Here is a 21,312-nt window from a genome sequence, read left to right as displayed (position 1 = left end):
CAGAAAAAAACATTGCTCAACAGGAGCAACAACCCAGGAAAGCAAATGCCAACAGCCAGGGACCCAGAGAAAAAATTCAAGGGTCCATCATGGCACAGCCGCACTGAGAACTTTGCGGCCAAAAGAAGCATCAGCCGATGCCAGAACGTCTACTTTGTAGAACTTGGAAAAAGTGTGCACCGACGACCAGCCTTGCACACCTGGGCCACCGAGGCCCGATGCCAACAGGCCCAGGAAGTACTCAAAGACCTGGTAGAGTGCGCCTTAACAGGGAAGGGTGGAACCCGTTCCTTCAAAGCATAAGCCTGCTCAATGGTCTGTCTGATCCATTTGGCAATAGTTGCTGCGGACGCAGCCATGCCCTTCCGAGATCCCTCAGGAAGGACAAAGAGGGAATCCGTCTTCCGAAAGGATTCCGTAGACGACAGGTAAACCCTGATCGCCCTGACAAAATCCAAGGAATGCCAAGCAATCTCCTTTGGATGCTTAGGCTTCGTACAAAGCGAAGGCAGAACAATATCCTCATTAAGGTGAAATTCAGAGATCACCTTGTGAAGGAAGGATGGGGGTGGTCGCAAAACCACCTTATCCTTGTGAATGATCAAGTAAGGGGAGCGGCAAGACAACGCCGCCAGCTCCAACACTCTGCGAGCCGAAGTGATCGCCACTAAAAAGGCAACCTTCGTAGACAGCAGAGGCAACGATATCTCCCTGATGTTTTCAAAGGGAGCACGCTGTAACGCGGACAGAACCAAGTTCAAGTCCCATGGAGGTAAAGGCTCCTTCCTGGAAGGAGCCAGATGTCGCACACCTTGAATGAAAGTGCGCACCAAGGAATGAGACGCCACAGGGCATTGGAAAAGGATAGCCAGAGCAGACACCCGGCCCTGTATCGTGGCCAGCGCCAGGCGCTGGTCCACTCCAGACTGGAGAAAAGCCAAGATACTCGACACCGAGTAAGAACGAGGGGAGAACCCCCTGGACTCACACCAGGTGAAATAGGCTTTCCAGGTACGGTAATAGATCTTACCAGAGGAGGATTTCCTAGCCTTGAACAGGGTAGGGATGACCTCAGGGGATAGACCCTTGTCCTTCAAGACCTGGGTCTCAACAGCCAGGCCGTTAAAGCCAGCGACTGTAAAGCAGGATGGCAGATCGGACCTTGAGACAGGAGATCTTCCCGCAGAGACAGACGCCACGGAGGCGCCACTGCCAGGCGAACAACGTCGGCGTACCAGGACCGGCGAGGCCAGTCCGGTGCCACCAGAATCACCATGTGCGGTTCCGAGATCAATCTGCGAAGGAACCGGGACAGTAACTGAATCAGAGGAAAGGCGTACATCAGACGATACTGATGCCAAGGGGCCACCAACGCATCCGAGGCGTCTGTCAACGGGTCACGCGTTCTTGCCATGAACCTTTCCACCTTTCGATTTAGCCGGGATGCGAACAGATCCACGTCTGGGGATCCCCACCTCGCACAGAGCATCTGAAAAAAAACCTCCGGGTGTAGGGACCATTCCCCTTGGTCCAGAGTCTGGCGGCTCAGATAGTCGGCCTGCCAATTGTCCACACCCGGAATGTGGACTGCCGAGATCGCCGGGACATGAGTCTCAGCCCAAGACAGAATGTCAGTCACCTCCCGGGCCACTCGAGCACTCCTGGTGCCCCCCTGGTGGTTGATGTAAGCCACCGCGGTAGCATTGTCCATCTGTACGCGAACAGGCTGGCCCTGGAGACGGTCCGACCACTGGAAGAGAGAGTTTTATCGCTTGTAGTTCCAGCACATTTATCGGGAGGGAGGACTCCTCCTCCGACCAAGTGCCCTGGGCAGACAGGTTGCCCAGGACTCCACCCCAGCCCGACAGGCTGGTGTCCGCGGTAACCACTGTCCACACCAACGGGCGGAAGGACTTGCCTTCCGCCACCGACGGGGACTGGATCCACCACAGAAGAGCCAATCTGGTCTGGCGACTCAAGGAGACATCCAGATCCAAGGACTGAGGAAGTCTGTGCCACCTGACCAGGATCTCCGTCTGGAAAGCCCGCGTGTGGAACTGGGCAAAAGGTATCGCCTAGAAGGCCGACACCATCAACCCCAGGCCCTGCATGCAGGTCCTGAGTGACGAGGACGGATTGTCCCTGAGGGACCTGAGTTCGTCCCGTAAAGTCTGGAGCTTGTCCTCCGGCAAAAACACTTTTGCCTGAGCAGAGTCCAGAACCATTCCCAGATAGGGAAGGCGAAGCGACGGGGACAACGCTGATTTTTGAACGTTGATGGTCCATCCGAACTCCTGGAGCGTCTATAGCGTGACGGACAGATCGCAGTAGGCCCAGGACCGGTGCCAACACCCTGGTAAACACCCTGGGTGCCGAAGCGAGACCGAAAGGTAACGCCACAAACCGGAAGTGAACCTCTGTGATAGCAAACCGAAGGTACCGCTGATGACCCTTGAAAATAGGGATGTGCAGGTACGCATCTTTCAGATCTATCGAAACCAGGAATTCTCCTAGACTCAAGGAGGCCACAACCGAACGGAGAGACTCCATTCGAAACTCCCGAACACGCCCGAAGCGGTTCAGCGCTTGCACGTCCAGAATAGGACGCACTTTGCCCTCCTTCCTGGGCACAGTGAACAGATTCAAACATAAAAACCCCCGAAACCTGTCCCGATGAGGGACAATCACTCCCTGAGCAAGCAGGTCCTGCACCGCGTGATGCAAGTCCTGTAGACGCCCCAGAAGCAGATGAAGATTGGAGGGAAGAATCTGTCTGCCGACCGGGAAAGGAATTTGATCTGTGTGATACATGTGTGCTCACAGTAAAGATGGCGGACCGCGCGAAAAGGCACCGCTGCGGTCGCCGCACAAGCACAAACGTCTGCACCCCCAAACATGCACCTAAGGTGTCACAGGGACCCCCGGCAAACATACAGATCTGCACAAGCGAACCCCGCAGGGATCGCACAGGGAGTCACACATGCACAGACATGGGGAACACACAGCAACACAGACTGCCACCCCAGACAGAAGCCCCACACAGAAGTACTTACCTGTACCAGATGGCGTGGGGGAGCCTCTATGCACGGATAAACCTCTGTCACTCAGGGAGTGCCGTGAGCCAGGGACATGACGCTGCAGCATCGCAGACTAGTCCTGTGAGGTAGCCACCTCACGGCTGCATCCCTGCAGCGAACAGAGATGGGTCGTTCTTAATGCCAGGGCGAACCATAGCTGAACGCTCGATGGCGGGCTGGGGGTCCATCTGACCCTCTGTGCCCTGGAGAACCAGGGCGGTCAGTCCGAATCCCAGCACCGCATGATCCATCTTCATCCGAAGAGAAGACTGACACTAGAAGCTGACAAAATAAACAGCTAGTAAAGTAAGAGAAAAATCTGACATTTTCAAAGAAAATCAAATAAAAGATTAGGAAGGCTGAGACTGAAGCCCCAGCACAAGGTAAGCCTGACTATTCCTGACGCTAGGCAAAGTAAAACTGAGTTTGGAGTGGTGATGCAGGGGGGGTATTGACCAGTGGGACAGCCCCCATGGGTGTGTATATGCTAATGCCTTTTGTCTTTTGACTAAGTCTATATGCCTAGCTATTCCTACGGATAGGAAGTCAATACCCAATAGTGATGACTTAGAGGAGGCGACGACTGTCGGAGGATGTAAGAGAAATATAAATCAAAACCTTCTACGATGAAGTGAGTTGCCATCTAGATAAAGGAAGGCCTGTGGATGTGGTGTATCTGGACTTTGCAAAGGCATTTGACACCGTTCCCCACAAACGCTTACTGTACAAACTAAGGAATGTAGGTATGGACCATAGGGCGAGTACCTGGATAGAGAACTGGCTCCAGGGGAGAGTCCAGAGGGTGGTGATAAATGGGGAGTACTCGGATTGGGCGGGTGTGGAAAGTGGGGTCCCCCAAGATTCTGTCCTGGGACCAATCCTGTTTAATTTATTCATAAACGACCTAGAGGAGGGAATATCTAGCACAATCTCGGTATTTGCGGATGATACTAAACTAAGCATGCCAATATCTTCGAAGCAGGATGTGGAAACCTTACAAGCAGACCTGAACAAAATTATGGGGTGGGCAACGACATGGCAGATGAGGTTTAATGTCGAAAAATGTAAAGTAATGCACTTGGGCATCAGAAACACGAAAGCAAGCTACTCGCTAGGGGGGGGGGGGACCTCTGGGTGAATCTAAGATAGAAAAGGTCCTGGGGGTCCTGGTGGACAACAGGCTTGGCATGCAATGCCAAGCCGCTGCAAGCAAAGCCAACAAAATTCTGGCATGTATAAAAAAAGGGGATTCACTCCAGAAATAAAGAGGTTATTCTCACACTCTACAAGACTCTTGTCCGGCCACATCTGGAGTATGCTGTCCAGTTCTGGGCACCGGTCCTCAGAAAGGATGTACTGGAAATGGAGAGAGTCCAGAGAAGGGCAACAAAAAATAATTAGGGGAATGGAGGACATCAGCTATGAGGAAAGACTACGGGCACTGAACATATTCTCTCTGGAGAAGAGACGCTTGAGGGGGAATATGATATCAATGTACAAATACTGTACTGGTGAGGACCCAAGCATAAGGAACAAACTTTTCAGAGAAAGGGAATACAATAAGACACAGGGCCACTCACTAGAACTAGAGGAAAAACGGTTTAACCTAAAAATACGTAAGGGGTTCTTTACTGTCAGAGCAGTAAGGATGTGGAATTCTCTTCCACAAGCAGTTGTATCAGCAGGAACAATCGACAGCTTCAAAAAAATATTAGATGGGCACCTTGAAGACCACAACATACAGGGGTATACAATGTACGTTTAACATAAAATCACACACACACACATCATAGGTTGAACTGGATGGACTGATGTCTTTTTTCAACCTCACAAACTATGTAACTATGTAATATTTGGTGTCACTACCCATTGGCTTCAAACCATCAATTCGTACACTTGCACAAAGTCAAGGATTTTGTAGGATTAGAGTCAGGTAAACGATTAACAAATGATACCAAGCAGGTGCTAATGATCATCAATTTGATACGTAGGTTGAAGCTAAAAACAGCTGTGTAGGAGGCTTAAAACTCTGCTACTAAGGTGAGGTCACAGGTCATACACCATGGCAAGACTAAGCACACAAGGTAGTTACAGGGCTCAAAATTTCAGGTCCTGAGCCACTAGCCAGACCTTAAGAGTTACTCGCTGCCCGTTGCCCCTCCCAACCCCTATCCTGCCCTTAATTGCGCCTGTAGACACGCCCTCAAATTATCTCATGAATTGACACTTAAATGTTTTATGCAGAATAAGGGTACAAAAATAAATTTTAATAACAACTTTATCAGTGCCCATCAGTGCAGCCTCACCAGTGCAACCTGATTAGTGCATGGGGATGAGAGAGAGGAAAGCCGAGTGGATCACACAGTGCGGGGATCTCCCACTGTGACACAGCATGGATTTTAATTGCCCAGCGGCTGCAGTCAAATGAAGTACCGCTTCCTGGACTGGTTCCTGATAGACATCAAAGTACTTAAATTTTCTGGCATTGGACCAGTGTGCTGTCTGTCATAGGAGCCTGTCCAGGAGGCAAGACTCCATTGGATTGCAGCTACCAGCAATTCAAATCCATGCTGTGGCACAGTGGGAGATTCCTGGTCTGCGTGATCCGGCCGGCTCTCCTCTTCGCCGGTAGCCCCACACTCTCCCTCAAGTTTTTCTCCACTCGCCTGCTCGCACTTTTTTTGAGGGCTGGTAGTTATACTACATCAGCAAGGTCTCTCCCAGGCAAAGTTTTCAAAGTAGCCTGGGGTTCAAGATGTGCTGTTCAAGCTTTGAAAGAATCAAAGAAATGGGCAACATTGGTCAGTGGTCGGCCAGGAAACTTAATGCAGCAGATGAAAGACACATCATGCTTACTTCCCTTCAACATTGGAAGATGCCCAGCAGTGTTGTTAGCACAGAACTGGTAGAAAGCAGTGGGACCCAGGTACACTCATCTATTGTCTGGAGAAGTCTGGTCAGAAGTGGACTTCAAAGAAGAATTGTTGCCAAAAGCCATACATTGAATATGGAAGCAAGGCTAAGGGACTCAACTATGCATGAAAACATAGGAACTATGGTGCAGAAAAATAGTAGCAGGTCCTCTGGACTGAGGAATCAAAATTTTAAATATATGCTGTGGCAGGAGGCAGTTTGTTCATCGAAGGGCTGGAGATCAGTACAATAATGAGTGTCTGGAGGACACAGTGAAACATAGTTAAGGTTCCTTGCAAGGTTGGGGCAGCAATTCTGCAAATAGAGTTGGAGATTTGGTCAGGATCAAGGGTGTCCTCAATGCTTAGAAACAGGCAGATACTTATCCATCATGCCATACCATTAGGGATGAGTGTTCTTCTGCAGTAGGACAATGAACCCAAACATACAGCCAATATCATTAAGAACAATCTTCAGCATAAAGAACAAGGAGTCCAGGAAATGATGATTTGGCCTTAACAGAACCCTGATCTCAACATCATGGAGTCTGTCTGGAATTACATGAATGGACAGAAGGATTTGAGGCAGGCTACATCCACAGAAGATCTGAGGTTAGTTCTACAAGATGTCTGGAACAACCTACCTGCCGAGTTCCTTATAAAAATGAAGAGTTGGTGCATTATTGAAGGCAAAGGGTGGTCACACCAAATATTGATTTGATTTGGATTTCTTGTCTTTCATTTACTTTCCATTTTGTTAATTAATAATAATAAACTATTAACACTTCTATTTCAGAAAGAATTCTTAAATTACAGAATTTTTTCACACCTGCCTAAAAAACTTTTACACACACCACATTTTTGTAAATATTTTATTATTTTTTCATGTGACAACACTGATGAAATTACACTTTGCTACAATGTAAAGTAGTGAGTTTGCAGCTTGTATAAGAGTGTAAATTTGCTGTCCGCTCAAAATAACTCAACACAGCCATTAATGTCTAAACTGCTGGCAACAAAAGTGTGGCCACCATTATTTTCCAGCACTCCCTTAACCCTTTTGGGCATGGAGTTAACCATCTTTGGTCGACCATGGCGAGGCCTGTTCTGAGTGGAACCTGTCCTGTTAAACCGCTGTATGGTCTTGGCCACCGTGCTGCAGCTCAGTTTCAGGGTCTTGGCAATCTTCTTATAGTCTAGGCCATCTTTATGTAGAGCAACAATTCTTTTTTTCAGATCCTCAGAGAGTTCTTTGCTATGAGGTGCCATGTTTACCTTCCAGTGACCCAGTATGAGAGAGTGAGCGCAATAACACCACATTTAACACACCTGCTCCCCATTCACAGCTAAGACCTTGTAACACTAACAAGTCACATAACACCGGGGAGGGAAAATGGCTAATTGGGGGTGTACTCACATTTTTTGCCAGCGGTTTAGACATTAATGGCCGTGTGTAGAGTTATTTTGAGGGGACAGCAAATGTACACTGTTTTACAAGCTGTACACTCACTACTTTACATTGTAGCAAAGTATAATTCCTTCAGTGTTGTCACATGAAAAGATAACAAAATATTTACAAAAATGTGAGGGGTGTACTTACACTTGTGAGATACTGTAATATATATTTATTTTTTTACATACACCGTGAATCAATGTACCTTAAACTCCTTTAAGGATGCATATTTTTCCATCCCAAGCTCAACCATATCCAGCACATGGAAATCATACATGCGACCTAATATACAAAGGAACAAAGTGAGTCACAAAGGAAAAATGATTAACTAATTCCATACAGACACAGAAACTTCCAAATTACATTTCAACAGTGTTTACCAAGAAAATCACACTTAACACTTAATTTTTAAACCTTATGCTGCTAACATAAGTAAATAGATAGGAAAGTATATACAATTTGCTTGTTTTAAACTTTTATTTACATTTCTTGAGTTACTTTCTGGTTCCCATGCCTAGGCAAATTATGTCATCATACCAGGAGTCTTCAGGAGGGGTTTTCTCACCCAAGCACATCCTCCCGTCGGCACACCTGAGATATGGACAGATGGATTCCAGAAAGCAAATGCTTCATGTATCACCTGACCTTGCTCAAGATGGCCACGGCTAGAAATGCTAGAGGGTGTTTTTCAAAGTGATTATTTTTTTTTAGAAAAATAAAGCATAGAAACATGGATGGATGTGCGAGTTTGCTTTGAACCTTAGCTTGTATGGTCTTTGAGAGCAGGGACTGATGTGAATGTGAAATATACATGTGTAAAGCACTGCCTAAATTGACTGCGTTATATAGGTATCTGTAATAAATTATTCAAAATTAATTAAATAGCGTTTTTGTTCTATGGTCACACTAGTGCAATTTTCATCTGATTTTCAATGTGATTTTGGAGTACAGCTGCAGGGTGTTTTTGATATTGTTTTAATATAGGTTTTACTACGGTGCCTCATCCCTGCTATCAGTCAGCACACAGAGTCAACAGAATTTAAAAGTTTAACTTCACTTTTTGTTGTGTGGGACACACACACAAACCCCCTTCCCTCCCCGCTGATCATCGCCAATACCAGTATAGTGTCTGTACGATCTTGATCACGATCAGAACAATACTATTGTCCCCAAAAAACATAACATTATTAATTTTTGTCTAAATTTATGAAGAAATTTGATTGTAATGGATAGGTTTTATAACCAAAAAATATATTTATATATATATATATATATATATATATATATATATATATATATATATATATATATATATATATATATATATATATATATCTCGTTTCTTAATTTCAGTCTTTTTTCATTTATATAATAAAAAAAACCTAGTGGCGATCAAATACCACCAAAACAAAGCTCTATTTGTATGAAAAAAGATATGAATTTCATTTGTTCACATTGTTGCAGGACCACACAATTGCCAGTTAAAGTAGCACAGTGCTGAATAGCAAAAAATGCCCTGATCATGCAGTGGGTAAAATCAGGTCAAGTGGTTAAACTAGTAGCTTCAGACTGAAATGGAAACGTAATTTTTAGAAACAATAAATTACAAAATTATTTCTGTGGCAATTTTATGTGCTTTTTTTTTTTGAAGATTTCCCTTCCCTTACTGTCACAACGTTAACAGTTTTACTGGAAACTAAGAGATGAAAAAAAATCAGAAAAACAGTTTTTAGAAATTGTTTGATTTACATGGCAACAGGCTTTTCAACAAATGTATGATACATTTTCTCTGCTTTTATTTTGTTCATACATCTTTTTATTGACTTCATACAACCTTGTATTGTACTTATGTAAACAGCACACACAAATATGCACAGATGCTCTAGAGCTGTAACCCTACATTATTCCTGTATTACTTGGACATAATTTCTTTTGATACCTTTACAGTAAATATACCATACAACAAAATAAATCACTTTCAAATGAAAAACAAATATTGAGGAGAATATAAAACCTCACCAAAGATCAGGTTGTTAGGGCGTTTCTTGTTATGGGAACCAAACACAAACAGTGAGCAGTCTGATTTCTTCGAGAAAAACTCCTGTTGCATACACAATAGCAGAAAAACACAATTACTTCATTATTAAAGAGAAAATAAAATGTTTTTTTGTCAGTCTTTCCTGGTCACTTAAGCCACCCACTTCATTTACCTGCCATTAAACTGTTATGAGGGGCAATTAGCAACCAGTAAGCTGTATGGTTGATAACTGCTCTGAAGATTTAAAAAAAAAAAAGACAGACAGTGAACATTTGACTGAATGTACCTACTATATGGCCATGGGGTCACTTTGCACTAAAGTTTACTCAAACATTTGCCAATATTTACAGAGTAGAGCATTTGCTGGCCTTACTTTGGGCAGTATATGTACAGTGCATACGGAAAGTATTCACAGCGCTTCACTTTTTCCACATTTTATAGTACAGCCTTATTCCAAAATGGATTAAATTCATTATTTTCCCAATTGTAATATGTACTCAACAACTCTCCAGTAGTTATTCCACTTAAACTATTCCGAATAATCAACACAATCTTTAGATCTCTACTATGGCAGTCCAGTCATCCCAGGGTGAAACTGGAACAATTCCAAAGGCCCAAGGAATCCTGTGGTTTGGCCTTACCCAACCCCTAACTGTACTATTTAGTCACCCAGTTACAACCTATAGCTCGAGCTGTCAGGCCTGCTGAGGGTGCCGCCATTCGAAGACTCGGACCCCACGACCAAGCTTCTATTCTCCACAAAGGGGAATGCACATAGATGGTCTGGAAGCCCTGGCTTTTGGCAAGTCTAACAAATTACTTCCCACATACACCCTTATGCATAAGGTATGGAATAAGACCCGGCAACTACAGCAGGTCACTGGATTCACCAGATTCATCTCAATCTGGGGGAATGATCGTTACCAGGAGCTTGCCCCGGCTGCAATACGGGGCTAAGTGGCAACGATATGGTGTCCTCTATTTGAGACAGATATTCTCCAATGGAAAGCAGCACCCCTACTTAGAGCTGCAGGACATGTTTCGTCTGCCAAGCTCCATGCAGTTCTACCATCTACAATTGAGTCATGGGCAGGGCTTGGACCTTTGGGTGCAATCACCCACACCCATTTACAATTATATATCTGCAATTGATACCTTTAAAGGTTTTATCTCCCGGTGCTACCAAATTTTGCTCAATAACTTTCTTAGTTATCACCCGGATACAAGGGGTGCCAGGTGGGAGAGAGACGTGGGGGGCCTTTAAGGACGAGCAGTGGGAGGAGGCCATGTTGGTGTTCCAACAATGCTCTCTGAATGTGGCAAAAAGACTCTCAGTTGTACATACTCCTAAGGGTGCACTACAAACTGGCCAAGCTGTTGAAGATGGGCCTCAGGGATAGCCTGACCTATACTAGATGCTGCAGACCATGGAGACCTCATACATATGCTGTGGAAGTGCCCAAAGCGGCACATCTACTGGATGGGGGTGTTGGAGACCATTAATAAGGTCTTTCAGACTTCTCTAGGTGAAGATCCCAAACAATGTGTGTTAGGTATTCTGGGGGGATCTCCAGGTAGAATAAATCATTAAACAAGCTGTAGCGAGAGCGCTGTTTCAGGCCCGCAGACTGACCCTGAGACATTGGATATCCACCGACCCCCCTATGGTTGGGGAGTGGATATCTCAGATGGTTGACACTCTTAGACTTGAAAAGTATATATGGCAACACAGGGGATGTCTGGACAAATTTGAAAAGTTGTGGAATCTGTGGCTAGATACACCGGGCTTGGCCCCGGTGGAATTGATCCTGAACCGCCTTCTGGCTGGATAATGCCCGGGACTAGTGTTTTTCGCCGGGTCCTGGAGGGGGAGCTATTTGTGACTCAGTGCCATAGCATATTTGATCTCTCTGTGCTTAATAGCAAAAAGTATGTGGGGGGGGGGGGGGGGCACGAATGTATGACATTGTGTGCAATGCTTATTGTCTATAAACATAAGATGTGGATATATGTTGGGAATGACACTCTGGAACACGATTACTGACCGTACTGTGTGTTATGCTCTGTTTCCAAATAAAGTTCTTTTTTCTTAGTTTAAAATCTGCAAATTGATTTAAAAGAAAGAAAGAAAAAAAAAAAAAAAAAAAAAAAAATCACATGTACACAAGAACAACCTTTGCTCGATACTTTGATGAAGCACCTTTGGCACCAATTACAGCCTCAAGTATTTTTGAGCATGATGCTACAAGCTTGGCACACCTATTGCATGGGCAGTTTCTCCCATCCTTCTTTGCAGGGCCTCTCAAGCTCCATCAGGTTGGATGGGGAGCGCAGCCATTTTCAGCTGTCTCCAGAGATATTCAATTGGGTTCAAGTCTGGGCTCTGCTGGGCCACTCAAGGACATTCACAGAGTTGTTCTGTAGCCACTCCTTTGTTATTGTGGCTGTGTGCTTAGGGTCTTTGTCCTGTTGGAAGATGAACCTTCCCCCCCAGTCTGAGTTCAAGAGCGCTCCAAAGCACATTTTCATCAAGGATGTCTCTGCATATTGCTACATTTGTCTTTATCTCAATCCTGACCAGTCTCCCAGTTCCTGTCGCTGAAAAACATGCCCATAGTATGATGCAGCCACCACGCTTTACTGAAGAGGATGTATTGGCAAGGTGATGAGAGGTGCCTGGTTTCCTCCACATATGACGCTTGCCATTCAGGCAAAACAGTTCAATCTTGGTTTCATCAGACCAGAGACTTTTGTTTCTCATGGTCTGAGAGTCCTTCAGATGCCTTTTGGCAAACTCCAGATGGGCTGTCATGTGCTTTTTTCTGAGGAATGGCTTTCGTTTGGCCACTCTACCATACAGGCCTCATTGGTGAAGTGCTGCAGAGATGGTTATTCTTCTGGAAGGTTCTCTTCTCTCCACAGAGAAATGCTGGAGCTCTGTCAGAGTGACCATTGGGTTCTTGGTCATGTCTCTAAAGCACTCCTCCCCCGATCGCTCAGTTTGTCTGAGCGGCCCACTCTAGGAAGAGTCCTGGTGGTTCTAAACTTCTTCCATTTATAGATAGAGGCCACTGTGCTCATTGGGATCCTCAATGCTGTAGAAATTTTTCTGTACCTTTCCCCAGATCTGTGCTTTAATACAATACTATCTCGGAGGTCTACAATTTCTTGGCCTTCATGGCTTGGTTTTTGCTCTGACGAGCATGGCTAGGTGTGGGACCGTATATAGACAGGTGTATGCCTTTCCAAATCATGTCCATCAACTGAATTTACCACAGGTGGACTCCAATCAAATTTTAGAAACATCTCGAGGATGATCAGTGAAAACAGGAAGCACCAGAGCTCAGTTTTGAGTATTATGGCAAAGGCTGTGAATACATGTGATTTCTTCTTTCTTTTTTTTTTATAAATTTGCAAAAAGATTTCAAACAGACTTCTTTCACATTGTTATTATGGGGTATTTGTAGAATTTTGCGGAAAATAATGAATAAGGCTATAACATAACTGAATGTGGAAAAAGTGAAACGCTGTGAATACTTTCCAGATGCACTGTATACTGGGTAGGAGAATTACCAATGAATGTGTGCAGAGGTGAGACCAACTAAGTGGCAAACTCATTTTTAACCCCTTTACAACTACTTAACACATGTGCCGCAGCAAAAGGGTGTGCTTTAATGACTACACGCCACACATATGCGTGCTGGATGGCCAATGTTAAAGTGTATATCAATGCAATGTTTTTCACTTTAAAAACCTGCAAGCCCAGGAAAATCTCTATCGATCCTGACCAAAATTCTGCAAACACTACTTTTGCTCTGTGTTCTCTTCCGTAGATTATTAACACATACTTCCTAAGCTGTGGAGATGACAAGGGTAGGTGCTCTATAGTCAAAATCAGGAGTAAGCAGCCAGGCTTTATAATACTGCTTTTGTATGTATACAGTAGAATTAATGATAATGTTTACATTTATGGGGATGTTGGTGCTATAATTATCTGATTCACTGGTTCCCTTCACATTTTTCCACATATAGAATTAATGAGAGGTTCTACCCCGAGTCAGGATGTGTATTACTGGCAAGATTACCAAATAAAAAATACAAGAAAAAAAACCCTGAAAACAGAAATCTAATATCTTCATCAAATCTAAGGACTGGTAAACTTTAAAACATTTTTTCTTTTGAATTCCAATACACTTGAATGACAAAAGTGCATTTAAAAAAGGTCACATGCCATACATTTACATATTTTCCTAAAACTTACCACTGATGTCTGATCTTCAAACGGTCTCGTCATATTTTTCCTAAACAAAACATGTGAAGAGATAAGTTAAGTAGAAACAGAGGAGATCTATATTATAATTAGACATAGAAGAGGCAAGGCTTCAATCTTCAGCCTTGTTGGCCAGCAAGCCACCCTGGGAGCTAAGGGCAAAATATTATCCCTCCAGAGCAAAGTGAAAGTAATCTCACATGGGACACACTGGGGGAGATTTACTAAAGCTGGTGCACACAGAATCTGGTGCGATTGTGCATAGTAATCAATCAGCTTCTAGGTTTTATTGTTAAATCTTAAAAAGGAACAAGCTGAAGTTAGAAGCTGCACCAGATTCTGTGTGCACCAGTTTTAGTAAACCTCCCCCAGTGTCAGCTTTTCTAGACAGGAGAGGCGGTGCCTTTTCTTAGGCACTACTTTTCAATAGGGTGGAGAAACTGTCAATTTCAACTAAAATTCGAAATTCCGAAAAAATGAATTACCCACTTACCCCTTTCAATACACAGGAACAAGCCTACAGAAAGTAAAGTAGGCATTCCCGAGTTACATGCGTGATTCAGAGATTATTGAAGCCACTGAATCAGCATGACAGTCACTATCTTTTTCATTATTCCAATATTTTTATTAGTGATAACAAAAAGAAAAAAGTACAAAGTATGGAGAAAAACAATGCTCTTAGGTTATCATGTAAATATAACATAACTTGCATTGACAATGCTTAGAAAAAAAATGAACAAATAAACATTAGGTCATACATATATATGGGAACCAATGTCCCTCTAACAGATCTCATTGGTGTAAGAGATAAACTGCAACCATCATCGTTAATGCAGAACATATCAAAACTATTAGGAAAATTTAGTATGTAATGTCCTGAGAATATAACCACATCAGCAGTCAGGTACTAAGCTTGAGTACATTAAAAAAAAAAAAAAGAAAAAGAAGAAAAATAAGGTTTTGGAAGAAAATGAAAAAAGCAAGAGGAGAAAAGAAAGAATAGAAGAGAAATTAAAATGGAACAGGGTCAGCTGAGGCCCCACTAAGGGACAGATAAGCATTGAATCCACGGATCCCGCGTTTTTTTCAAATTTCATTATAGTATTATGAAGCGTGCTGTTAAGTTTGTCATTAACCATGATCCAATTCAATTTACTTTTAACGTAATCAAGTGGTATCACCGTTTATTGCTAATGTTTAGCAATAGTGATCCTTGCTGCCAGAAACAGAGGATCAGTTTTGTAGATTTTCTTGGAACTGCCTCAAGCAGATTCTAAAAAAAAAAAAAAAAAAAAAAAAAAAGGAGCTGCTTTAGGGGATCTACAAATGCGAACTCCTGTCACTGAATGAATGCAATTGAACATCTAAATCCAAAATCTAGACACTATGGGGCATTGCCACCAAATGTGGCACATGGTTCCCAATTGTTCTCAGTGCCGAAAACAGGTAGTCCATGTGTTAGAGGGCATCTTTGCAAGTCGTGTGGGAACCTATCTTTTTTAATAGGGCAGCTCAGTAGAGCCATTAGGCATATTTCCTTCAGTACAATTTCCACTGAAGCAGAGAGTGGAAAGATCTGACACTGTAGATTCTGGTGGTCAATTCAGAGATCACAAAATGTTTTCATAAAGTGTGGGGTCTACCAGAGGGCTGGTATGTATGGGAAAAAAATAGGTGTCCGTACCAGAAGCCCAGAGAAAAGAGATACTGTGCAGACACTAAAGCATACCTTTATCCTCCAAAAATAACCCATGCACATCCACTACCTAAACACTTCCTTGTCCAGTGACGTACCCGTACGCCGCTGGAGTTTTGGTGGTTATACCAAGATGATGCCTGGAGCTGCAGGTATCACCATGGTATTGTTTTCTTTAGAACTGGTGGTTCTAAAACCGACAAAGCCAGCGACCGTAAAGCAGGATGGAAGATTGACCCCGGAGACAATAAATCCTCCCTGAGAGGAAGTCTCCAATGAGCACCTGCGACTAGCCTGACCAGGTCGGCGTACCAAGCTCAGCGAAGCCAGTCCGGAGCCACAAGAATGACCACAATCCCTTCCGCCTCGACCCTGCGAAGAAGTCTTGGCAGTAACTTGAGAGGAGGAAAGGCAGACAGCAGCCGATACTGACCTTTGCCCATCCGTGATCGCTCACACACACATACACGACAATGCCGGCATCATCCTTGCGCAGGTGACCATGCTAAACTTCTCAGCATCGTTCATGTTGAACTAAGCATATGTTCTTTCCAGAACCCATGGTGCCACCAGTGCATCTGCCTGAGCGTCCCAGGAGCAGGCCACAAACCTCTGCACTATCCTGTAGATGGGACGCCAACAGATCCACGTCTGGAGTGCTCCAACTAATGCAAAACTGCTGGAACACCTTCAGATGACGGAAACAATCCCCTGCATCCAAGGCCCGTCGAATGAGGCAATCCGCCCACCAATTTTCCACACCTGGAAGGGAACAGAATGCTGGAACAAGGCTCTCTGCCCATCGAAGAAAGCCTGTCACTTTCAAGACAGCAAAGACACCCTTGGTGCCCCCTTGGTGAATGACATAAGCCAATGTCGTGGCATAGTCCGATTGAATGCGCACTGGACCACTGCAGATGCCCGGTCCAGTGAACTAGGCAAAGCCAGATTGCTCTCAGCTCCAGGACATTGATCGGTAACCAGGATCCTCGAGGGACCATACGCCCTAAGCAGAGAACCTGTCGAGGACTCCTCCCCACCCGGACAGGCTTGCATCCGCAGTGACAATTGTCCAGTAAAAGGGGGAAGAAGGATTCCAGATCAAGACTCCCTGGCCACCTGGCTCTGCATGGGTAACAAGCAAGCTCTCCCATAAAAGGAGTAAACAATGGAAACTGCCCAGGGGAAGGGAGGGGCTCCACCCCCCGGAAAACGCCTCCAGGCACTCCCACCTGGCTTCTCAGCAGAGAATCTACAGCAAAATGGCCGAAAATGTGTGTACCAAGATGGCTGCCATCATAATAGCAGACGAGACTACAAGAAAATGGCAGCCAGCGCGGCAACAAGGCCCACAGGGAGACCCCCACCAGTCCTCCTTTACCATTCTGCAGCAGGAAGCCCTGGAGGAAACGACTGAGGCCCTGAGGCCCCCCCCGCACAATCAACTGAGCGCTGCTGAGGGCGCACCCCCCAGCCCCCCGTGCACACAAGGTCCCAGCCCCAGGTAGGCCCAAACGGTCCCCCTGGGGGGGGGGGTTGCCCAACAGGACAGAGGGAAACCCAGGAGTGTGAGGGTCCGACCATCCCAGGGAGGAGCCCCCGTCTACCCCAAAATCCACCAGGAAGGAGAGGGGGGGGGGGGGGGAACGTTTACTCACCATACCGGGAACACCGGCGGGCACCATCTCCTGATAGGACCCCTCTCCACCAAAGTGGGGGGGGGGTCTGTTGGCCAAATAGGACGCTGCAACATAGGCCTAAACCCTGTCATGTGCGACTTTGCGAGACGTTTAACTTGCGGGGCCAGTCCCCGTCCAGTGGGACTATGTCGCGGCCGACCTAGCACGGAGCTAAGGTCTGCACGCGCTCGCTGGCCAGCTAGGGCTACCACTGGATCTACAAACCCGATTCCAAAAAAGTTGGGACACCGTACAAATTGTGAATAAAAACAGAATGCAATGATGTGTCAGATAGTAGAGATAGGATAGGGTATATTGGCGCTGCCGTTTATGGTAAATATGTGGGAGAAAGATCCAAGTATAATTAAAATATATAATGGGCCAATAAATGATATAAATACGAAAAAATGTTGGTCCTTATAAACACCAAATGTGTCCAACCTTAAGTTTCAAATGTGTCACAGATAATTATTGGTGAACACTTGACACTAATAAATATAAATAAATATAATAACTTAAAAAACAGTGCAAACAATTCGTATACTAACAAGTGAATATTGCAGAGATAAAAAAGTAAAATAAAGTGACTCGTGCAATAAATAATATAGCCACAAGGTGGCAGTGCCAGTGTTGAAATTAAATAATAAAAGGCTATCCAAGTGATGTTTCTCAATATACAAGTGTGTAGGTGAAAAAGATTTGTGCTGAGTAGTATATATTAATCACTAGAGGTAATATTTTAGAAAATGACCCCAATATACTGTGAATGTGGATATCCAGGTGACAAAGATATATAATCTGGAGAAAATATGAAAATATAGATAAATATGGTGAATAGTGCCACATGAGTAAAAAATCTCATAAAATTCCAAGGTGTAAATAATTAGTGAAATAAATATATAAATATAGTATTAGAATTATGCCAAAGGGTTAATATAGTCCGTAATAAACATCTGGTGATAGAAAGTCCACAAAATATGATCAATAGGTTGATCTTCCAGAAGGTGCAATAATAGTGAATATTAAGGTGCCAAAATAAATTTTCATATGGAAGGAGTGAGTCCCAGTGATGGATTCAGGATGTGGGTGCCAGGTGAGGACAATCCGTGCTCCCTTTCTATATAGCCCGCACTCACCAGAGAGCGGCACCCCTACAGGGGTAACCAGCGTTGAGTGTATGGGGTAAAACCCTTGGTGGCTCTCGATAAGGTCCCTCCAATCCTCCTGGGTAAATCTCACTTCCTCCCTCTATGGTTCAAGCAAGCGGTTGCTATATAGGGTATCGATAAGGCAGTTCTCCAAAATGTTGAAGACGGTATCCAGGATGTATAGATAAAAAACACTAATATAGTGATGTACCATTTAAAGATTCCATTTATTGTAAAAATTACAGGTAGTACTCACATTTAAAATCAAAGTGCAGCATCCGTAAGCGTGTAGGGACCGCAAACCCCTCGTATAGCGGTGTTTGCAGTGTTTCCAGGACGCCGTGCGTTTCACCGGCCGGATGTGCGTCTCACAGGGCGGAACTGACGTGCCTATGCTCTACGCGTTTCGTCATCAAAATGACGTCATCAGGAGCAGCTTACGGATGCTGCACTTTGATTTTAAATGTGAGTACTACCTGTAATTTTTACAATAAATGGAATCTTTAAACGGTACATCACTATATTAGTGTTTTTTATCTATACATCCTGGATACAGTCTTCAACATTTTGGAGAACTGCCTTATCGATACCCTATATAGCAACCGCTTGCTTTAACCATAGAGGGAGGAATTGAGATTTACCCAGGAGGATTGGAGGGACCTTATCGAGAGCCACCAAGGGTTTTACCCCATACACTCAACGCTGGTTACCCCTGTAGGGGTGCCGCTCTCTGGTGAGTGCGGGCTATATAGAGAGGGAGCACGGATTGTCCTCACCTGGCACCCACATCCCAAATCCATCACTGGGACTCACTCCTTCCATATGAAAATTTATTTTGGCACCTTAATATTCACTATTATTGCACCTTCTGGAAGATCAACCTATTGATCATATTTTGTGGACTTTCTATCACCAGATGTTTATTACGGACTATATTAACCCTTTGGCATAATTCTAATACTATATTTATTTATATATTTATTTCACTAATTATTTACACCTTGGAATTTTATGAGATTTTTTACTCATGTGGCACTATTCACCATAGTTATCTATATTTTCATATTTTCTCCAGATTATATATCTTTGTCACCTGGATATCCACATTCACAGTATATTGGGGTCATTTTCTAAAATATTACCTCTAGTGATTAATATATACTACTCAGCACAAATCTTTTTCACCTACACACTTGTATATTGAGAAACATCACTTGGATATCCTTTTATTATTTAATTTTAACACTGGCACTGCCACCTTGTGGCTATATTATTTATTGCATGAGTCACTTTATTTGATTTTTTATCTCTGCAATATTCACTTGTTAGTATACGAATTGTTTGCACTGTTTTTTAAGTTATTATATTTATTTATATTTATTAGTGTCAAGTGTTTACCAATAATTATCTGTGACACATTTGAAACTTAAGGTTGGACACATTTTTTGTTTATAAGGACCAACATTTTTTCGTATTTATATAATTTATTGGCCCATTATATATTTTAATTATACTTAGATCTTTCTCCCACATATTTATTACCATAAACGGCAGCGCCAATATACCCTATCCTATCTCTACTTTTCAAATATAGTTGATCTATATTTTTGGGGTAGGCTGCAGCCAACATATTAGCTTAATCACATCCAATTGCGCGGAATTCTTATACATATCAATGATGTGTCAGAATATAACATAGATAACATATCAAATGTTTAAACTGAAAGAATGTGTCATTTTAAAAAGGGAAAAATATGTTTATTTTAAATTTCATGGTATCAACACATCGCAAAAAAGTTGAGACAAGGCCATGTTTACCACTGTGTGGCATCACCTCTTCTTTTTAGAACACTCGGCAAATGTCTGGGGACTGAGGAATAGGAATGTTGTCCCATTCTTGTCTAATACAGGCTTCTAGTTGCTCAACTGTCTTAGGTCTTCTTTGTCGCATCTTCCTCTTTATGATGCGCCAAAGGTTTTCTACGGGCAAAAGATCTGGACTGCAGGCTGGCTATTTCAATACCAGGATCCTTCTTCTACACAGCCATGATGTTGTAATTGATGCAGTATGTGGTCTGGCATTGTCACGTTTTGAAAATGCAAGGTCTTCCCTGAAAGAGACAACTTCTGGGTGGGAGCATATGTTGTTCTAGAACTTGGATATACCTTTCAGCATTGATGGCACCTTTCCAGATGAGTAAGCTGCCCATGCCACACGCACTCATGCAAACACATACCATCAGAGATGCAGGCTTCTGAACTGAGCGCTGATAACTTGGGTTGTCCTTGTCCTCTTTAGCCTGGATGACATGGCATCCCAGTTTTCTAAAAAGAACTTCAAATTTTGATTCCTCTGACCACAGAACAGTTTTCCACTTTGCCACAGTCCATTATGAAGGAATTGGCCTGGAGAAAACGCCTGCGCTTCTGGATTATGTTTAGATATGTCTTCTTTTTTGGCCTATAGAGTTTTAGCCGACAACAGCGTATGGCACGGTGGACTGTGTTCACTGACAAAAGTTTTCTGGAAGTGTTCTTGAGCCCATGTTGTGATTTCCATTACAGTAGCATTCCTGTATGTGATGCAGGGCTGTCTAAGGGCCCGAAGATCACGAGCATCCAGTATGGTTGACCCTTACGCACAGAGATTGTTCCATATTCTCTGAATCTTTGGATGATATTGTGCACAGTAGATGATGATAACTTCAAAATTCTTTGCAATTTTTCTCTGGGGAAACGCCTTTCCGATATTGCTCCACTATTTTTCACCGCAGCAGTGGGGGAATTGGTGATCCTCTACCCATCTTAAAGTCTGAGAGACACTGCCACTCTGAGAGGCTCTTTTATTACCCAATCATGTTGCCAATTGTCCTAATAAGTTGCAAATTGGACCTCCAGCTGTTCCTAAGACCCAGTTCACACTGCCACGACTTGTCAGGCGACTTGGTCGCCTGAAAAGGCTCCTGCACTACTTTGGGGCGACATCGGAGCGGCTTGCATTGACTTCTATTATAGAAGTCGTTTGCAAGTCGTGATGAA

General features: G+C 43.8%; 1 protein-coding gene across 1 annotated transcript in view; it reads right to left on the bottom strand.

Annotated features, from left to right (window-relative positions):
- Positions 1-21,312, bottom strand: part of RPF2 (ribosome production factor 2 homolog) — a 61,399-nt gene that overhangs the window by 11,689 nt on the left and 28,398 nt on the right. The window contains exons 4-6 of the mRNA XM_082251405.1: positions 13,742-13,781; positions 9,462-9,543; positions 7,648-7,724 (exon numbers count right to left, since the gene is read on the bottom strand). Of these exons, the coding sequence (XP_082107531.1) occupies positions 7,648-7,724; positions 9,462-9,543; positions 13,742-13,781 (199 nt within the window). The remainder of the gene's footprint in view (positions 1-7,647; positions 7,725-9,461; positions 9,544-13,741; positions 13,782-21,312) is intronic.

The sequence above is a fragment of the Pelophylax lessonae genome (assembly GCF_965119305.1).
Source record: "Pelophylax lessonae genome assembly, chromosome: 3".
Lineage (NCBI taxonomy): Eukaryota > Metazoa > Chordata > Amphibia > Anura > Ranidae > Pelophylax > Pelophylax lessonae.
The sequence above is the reverse complement of the archived record's forward strand: the minus strand, read 5'-3'. Positions and strand labels throughout refer to the sequence as shown.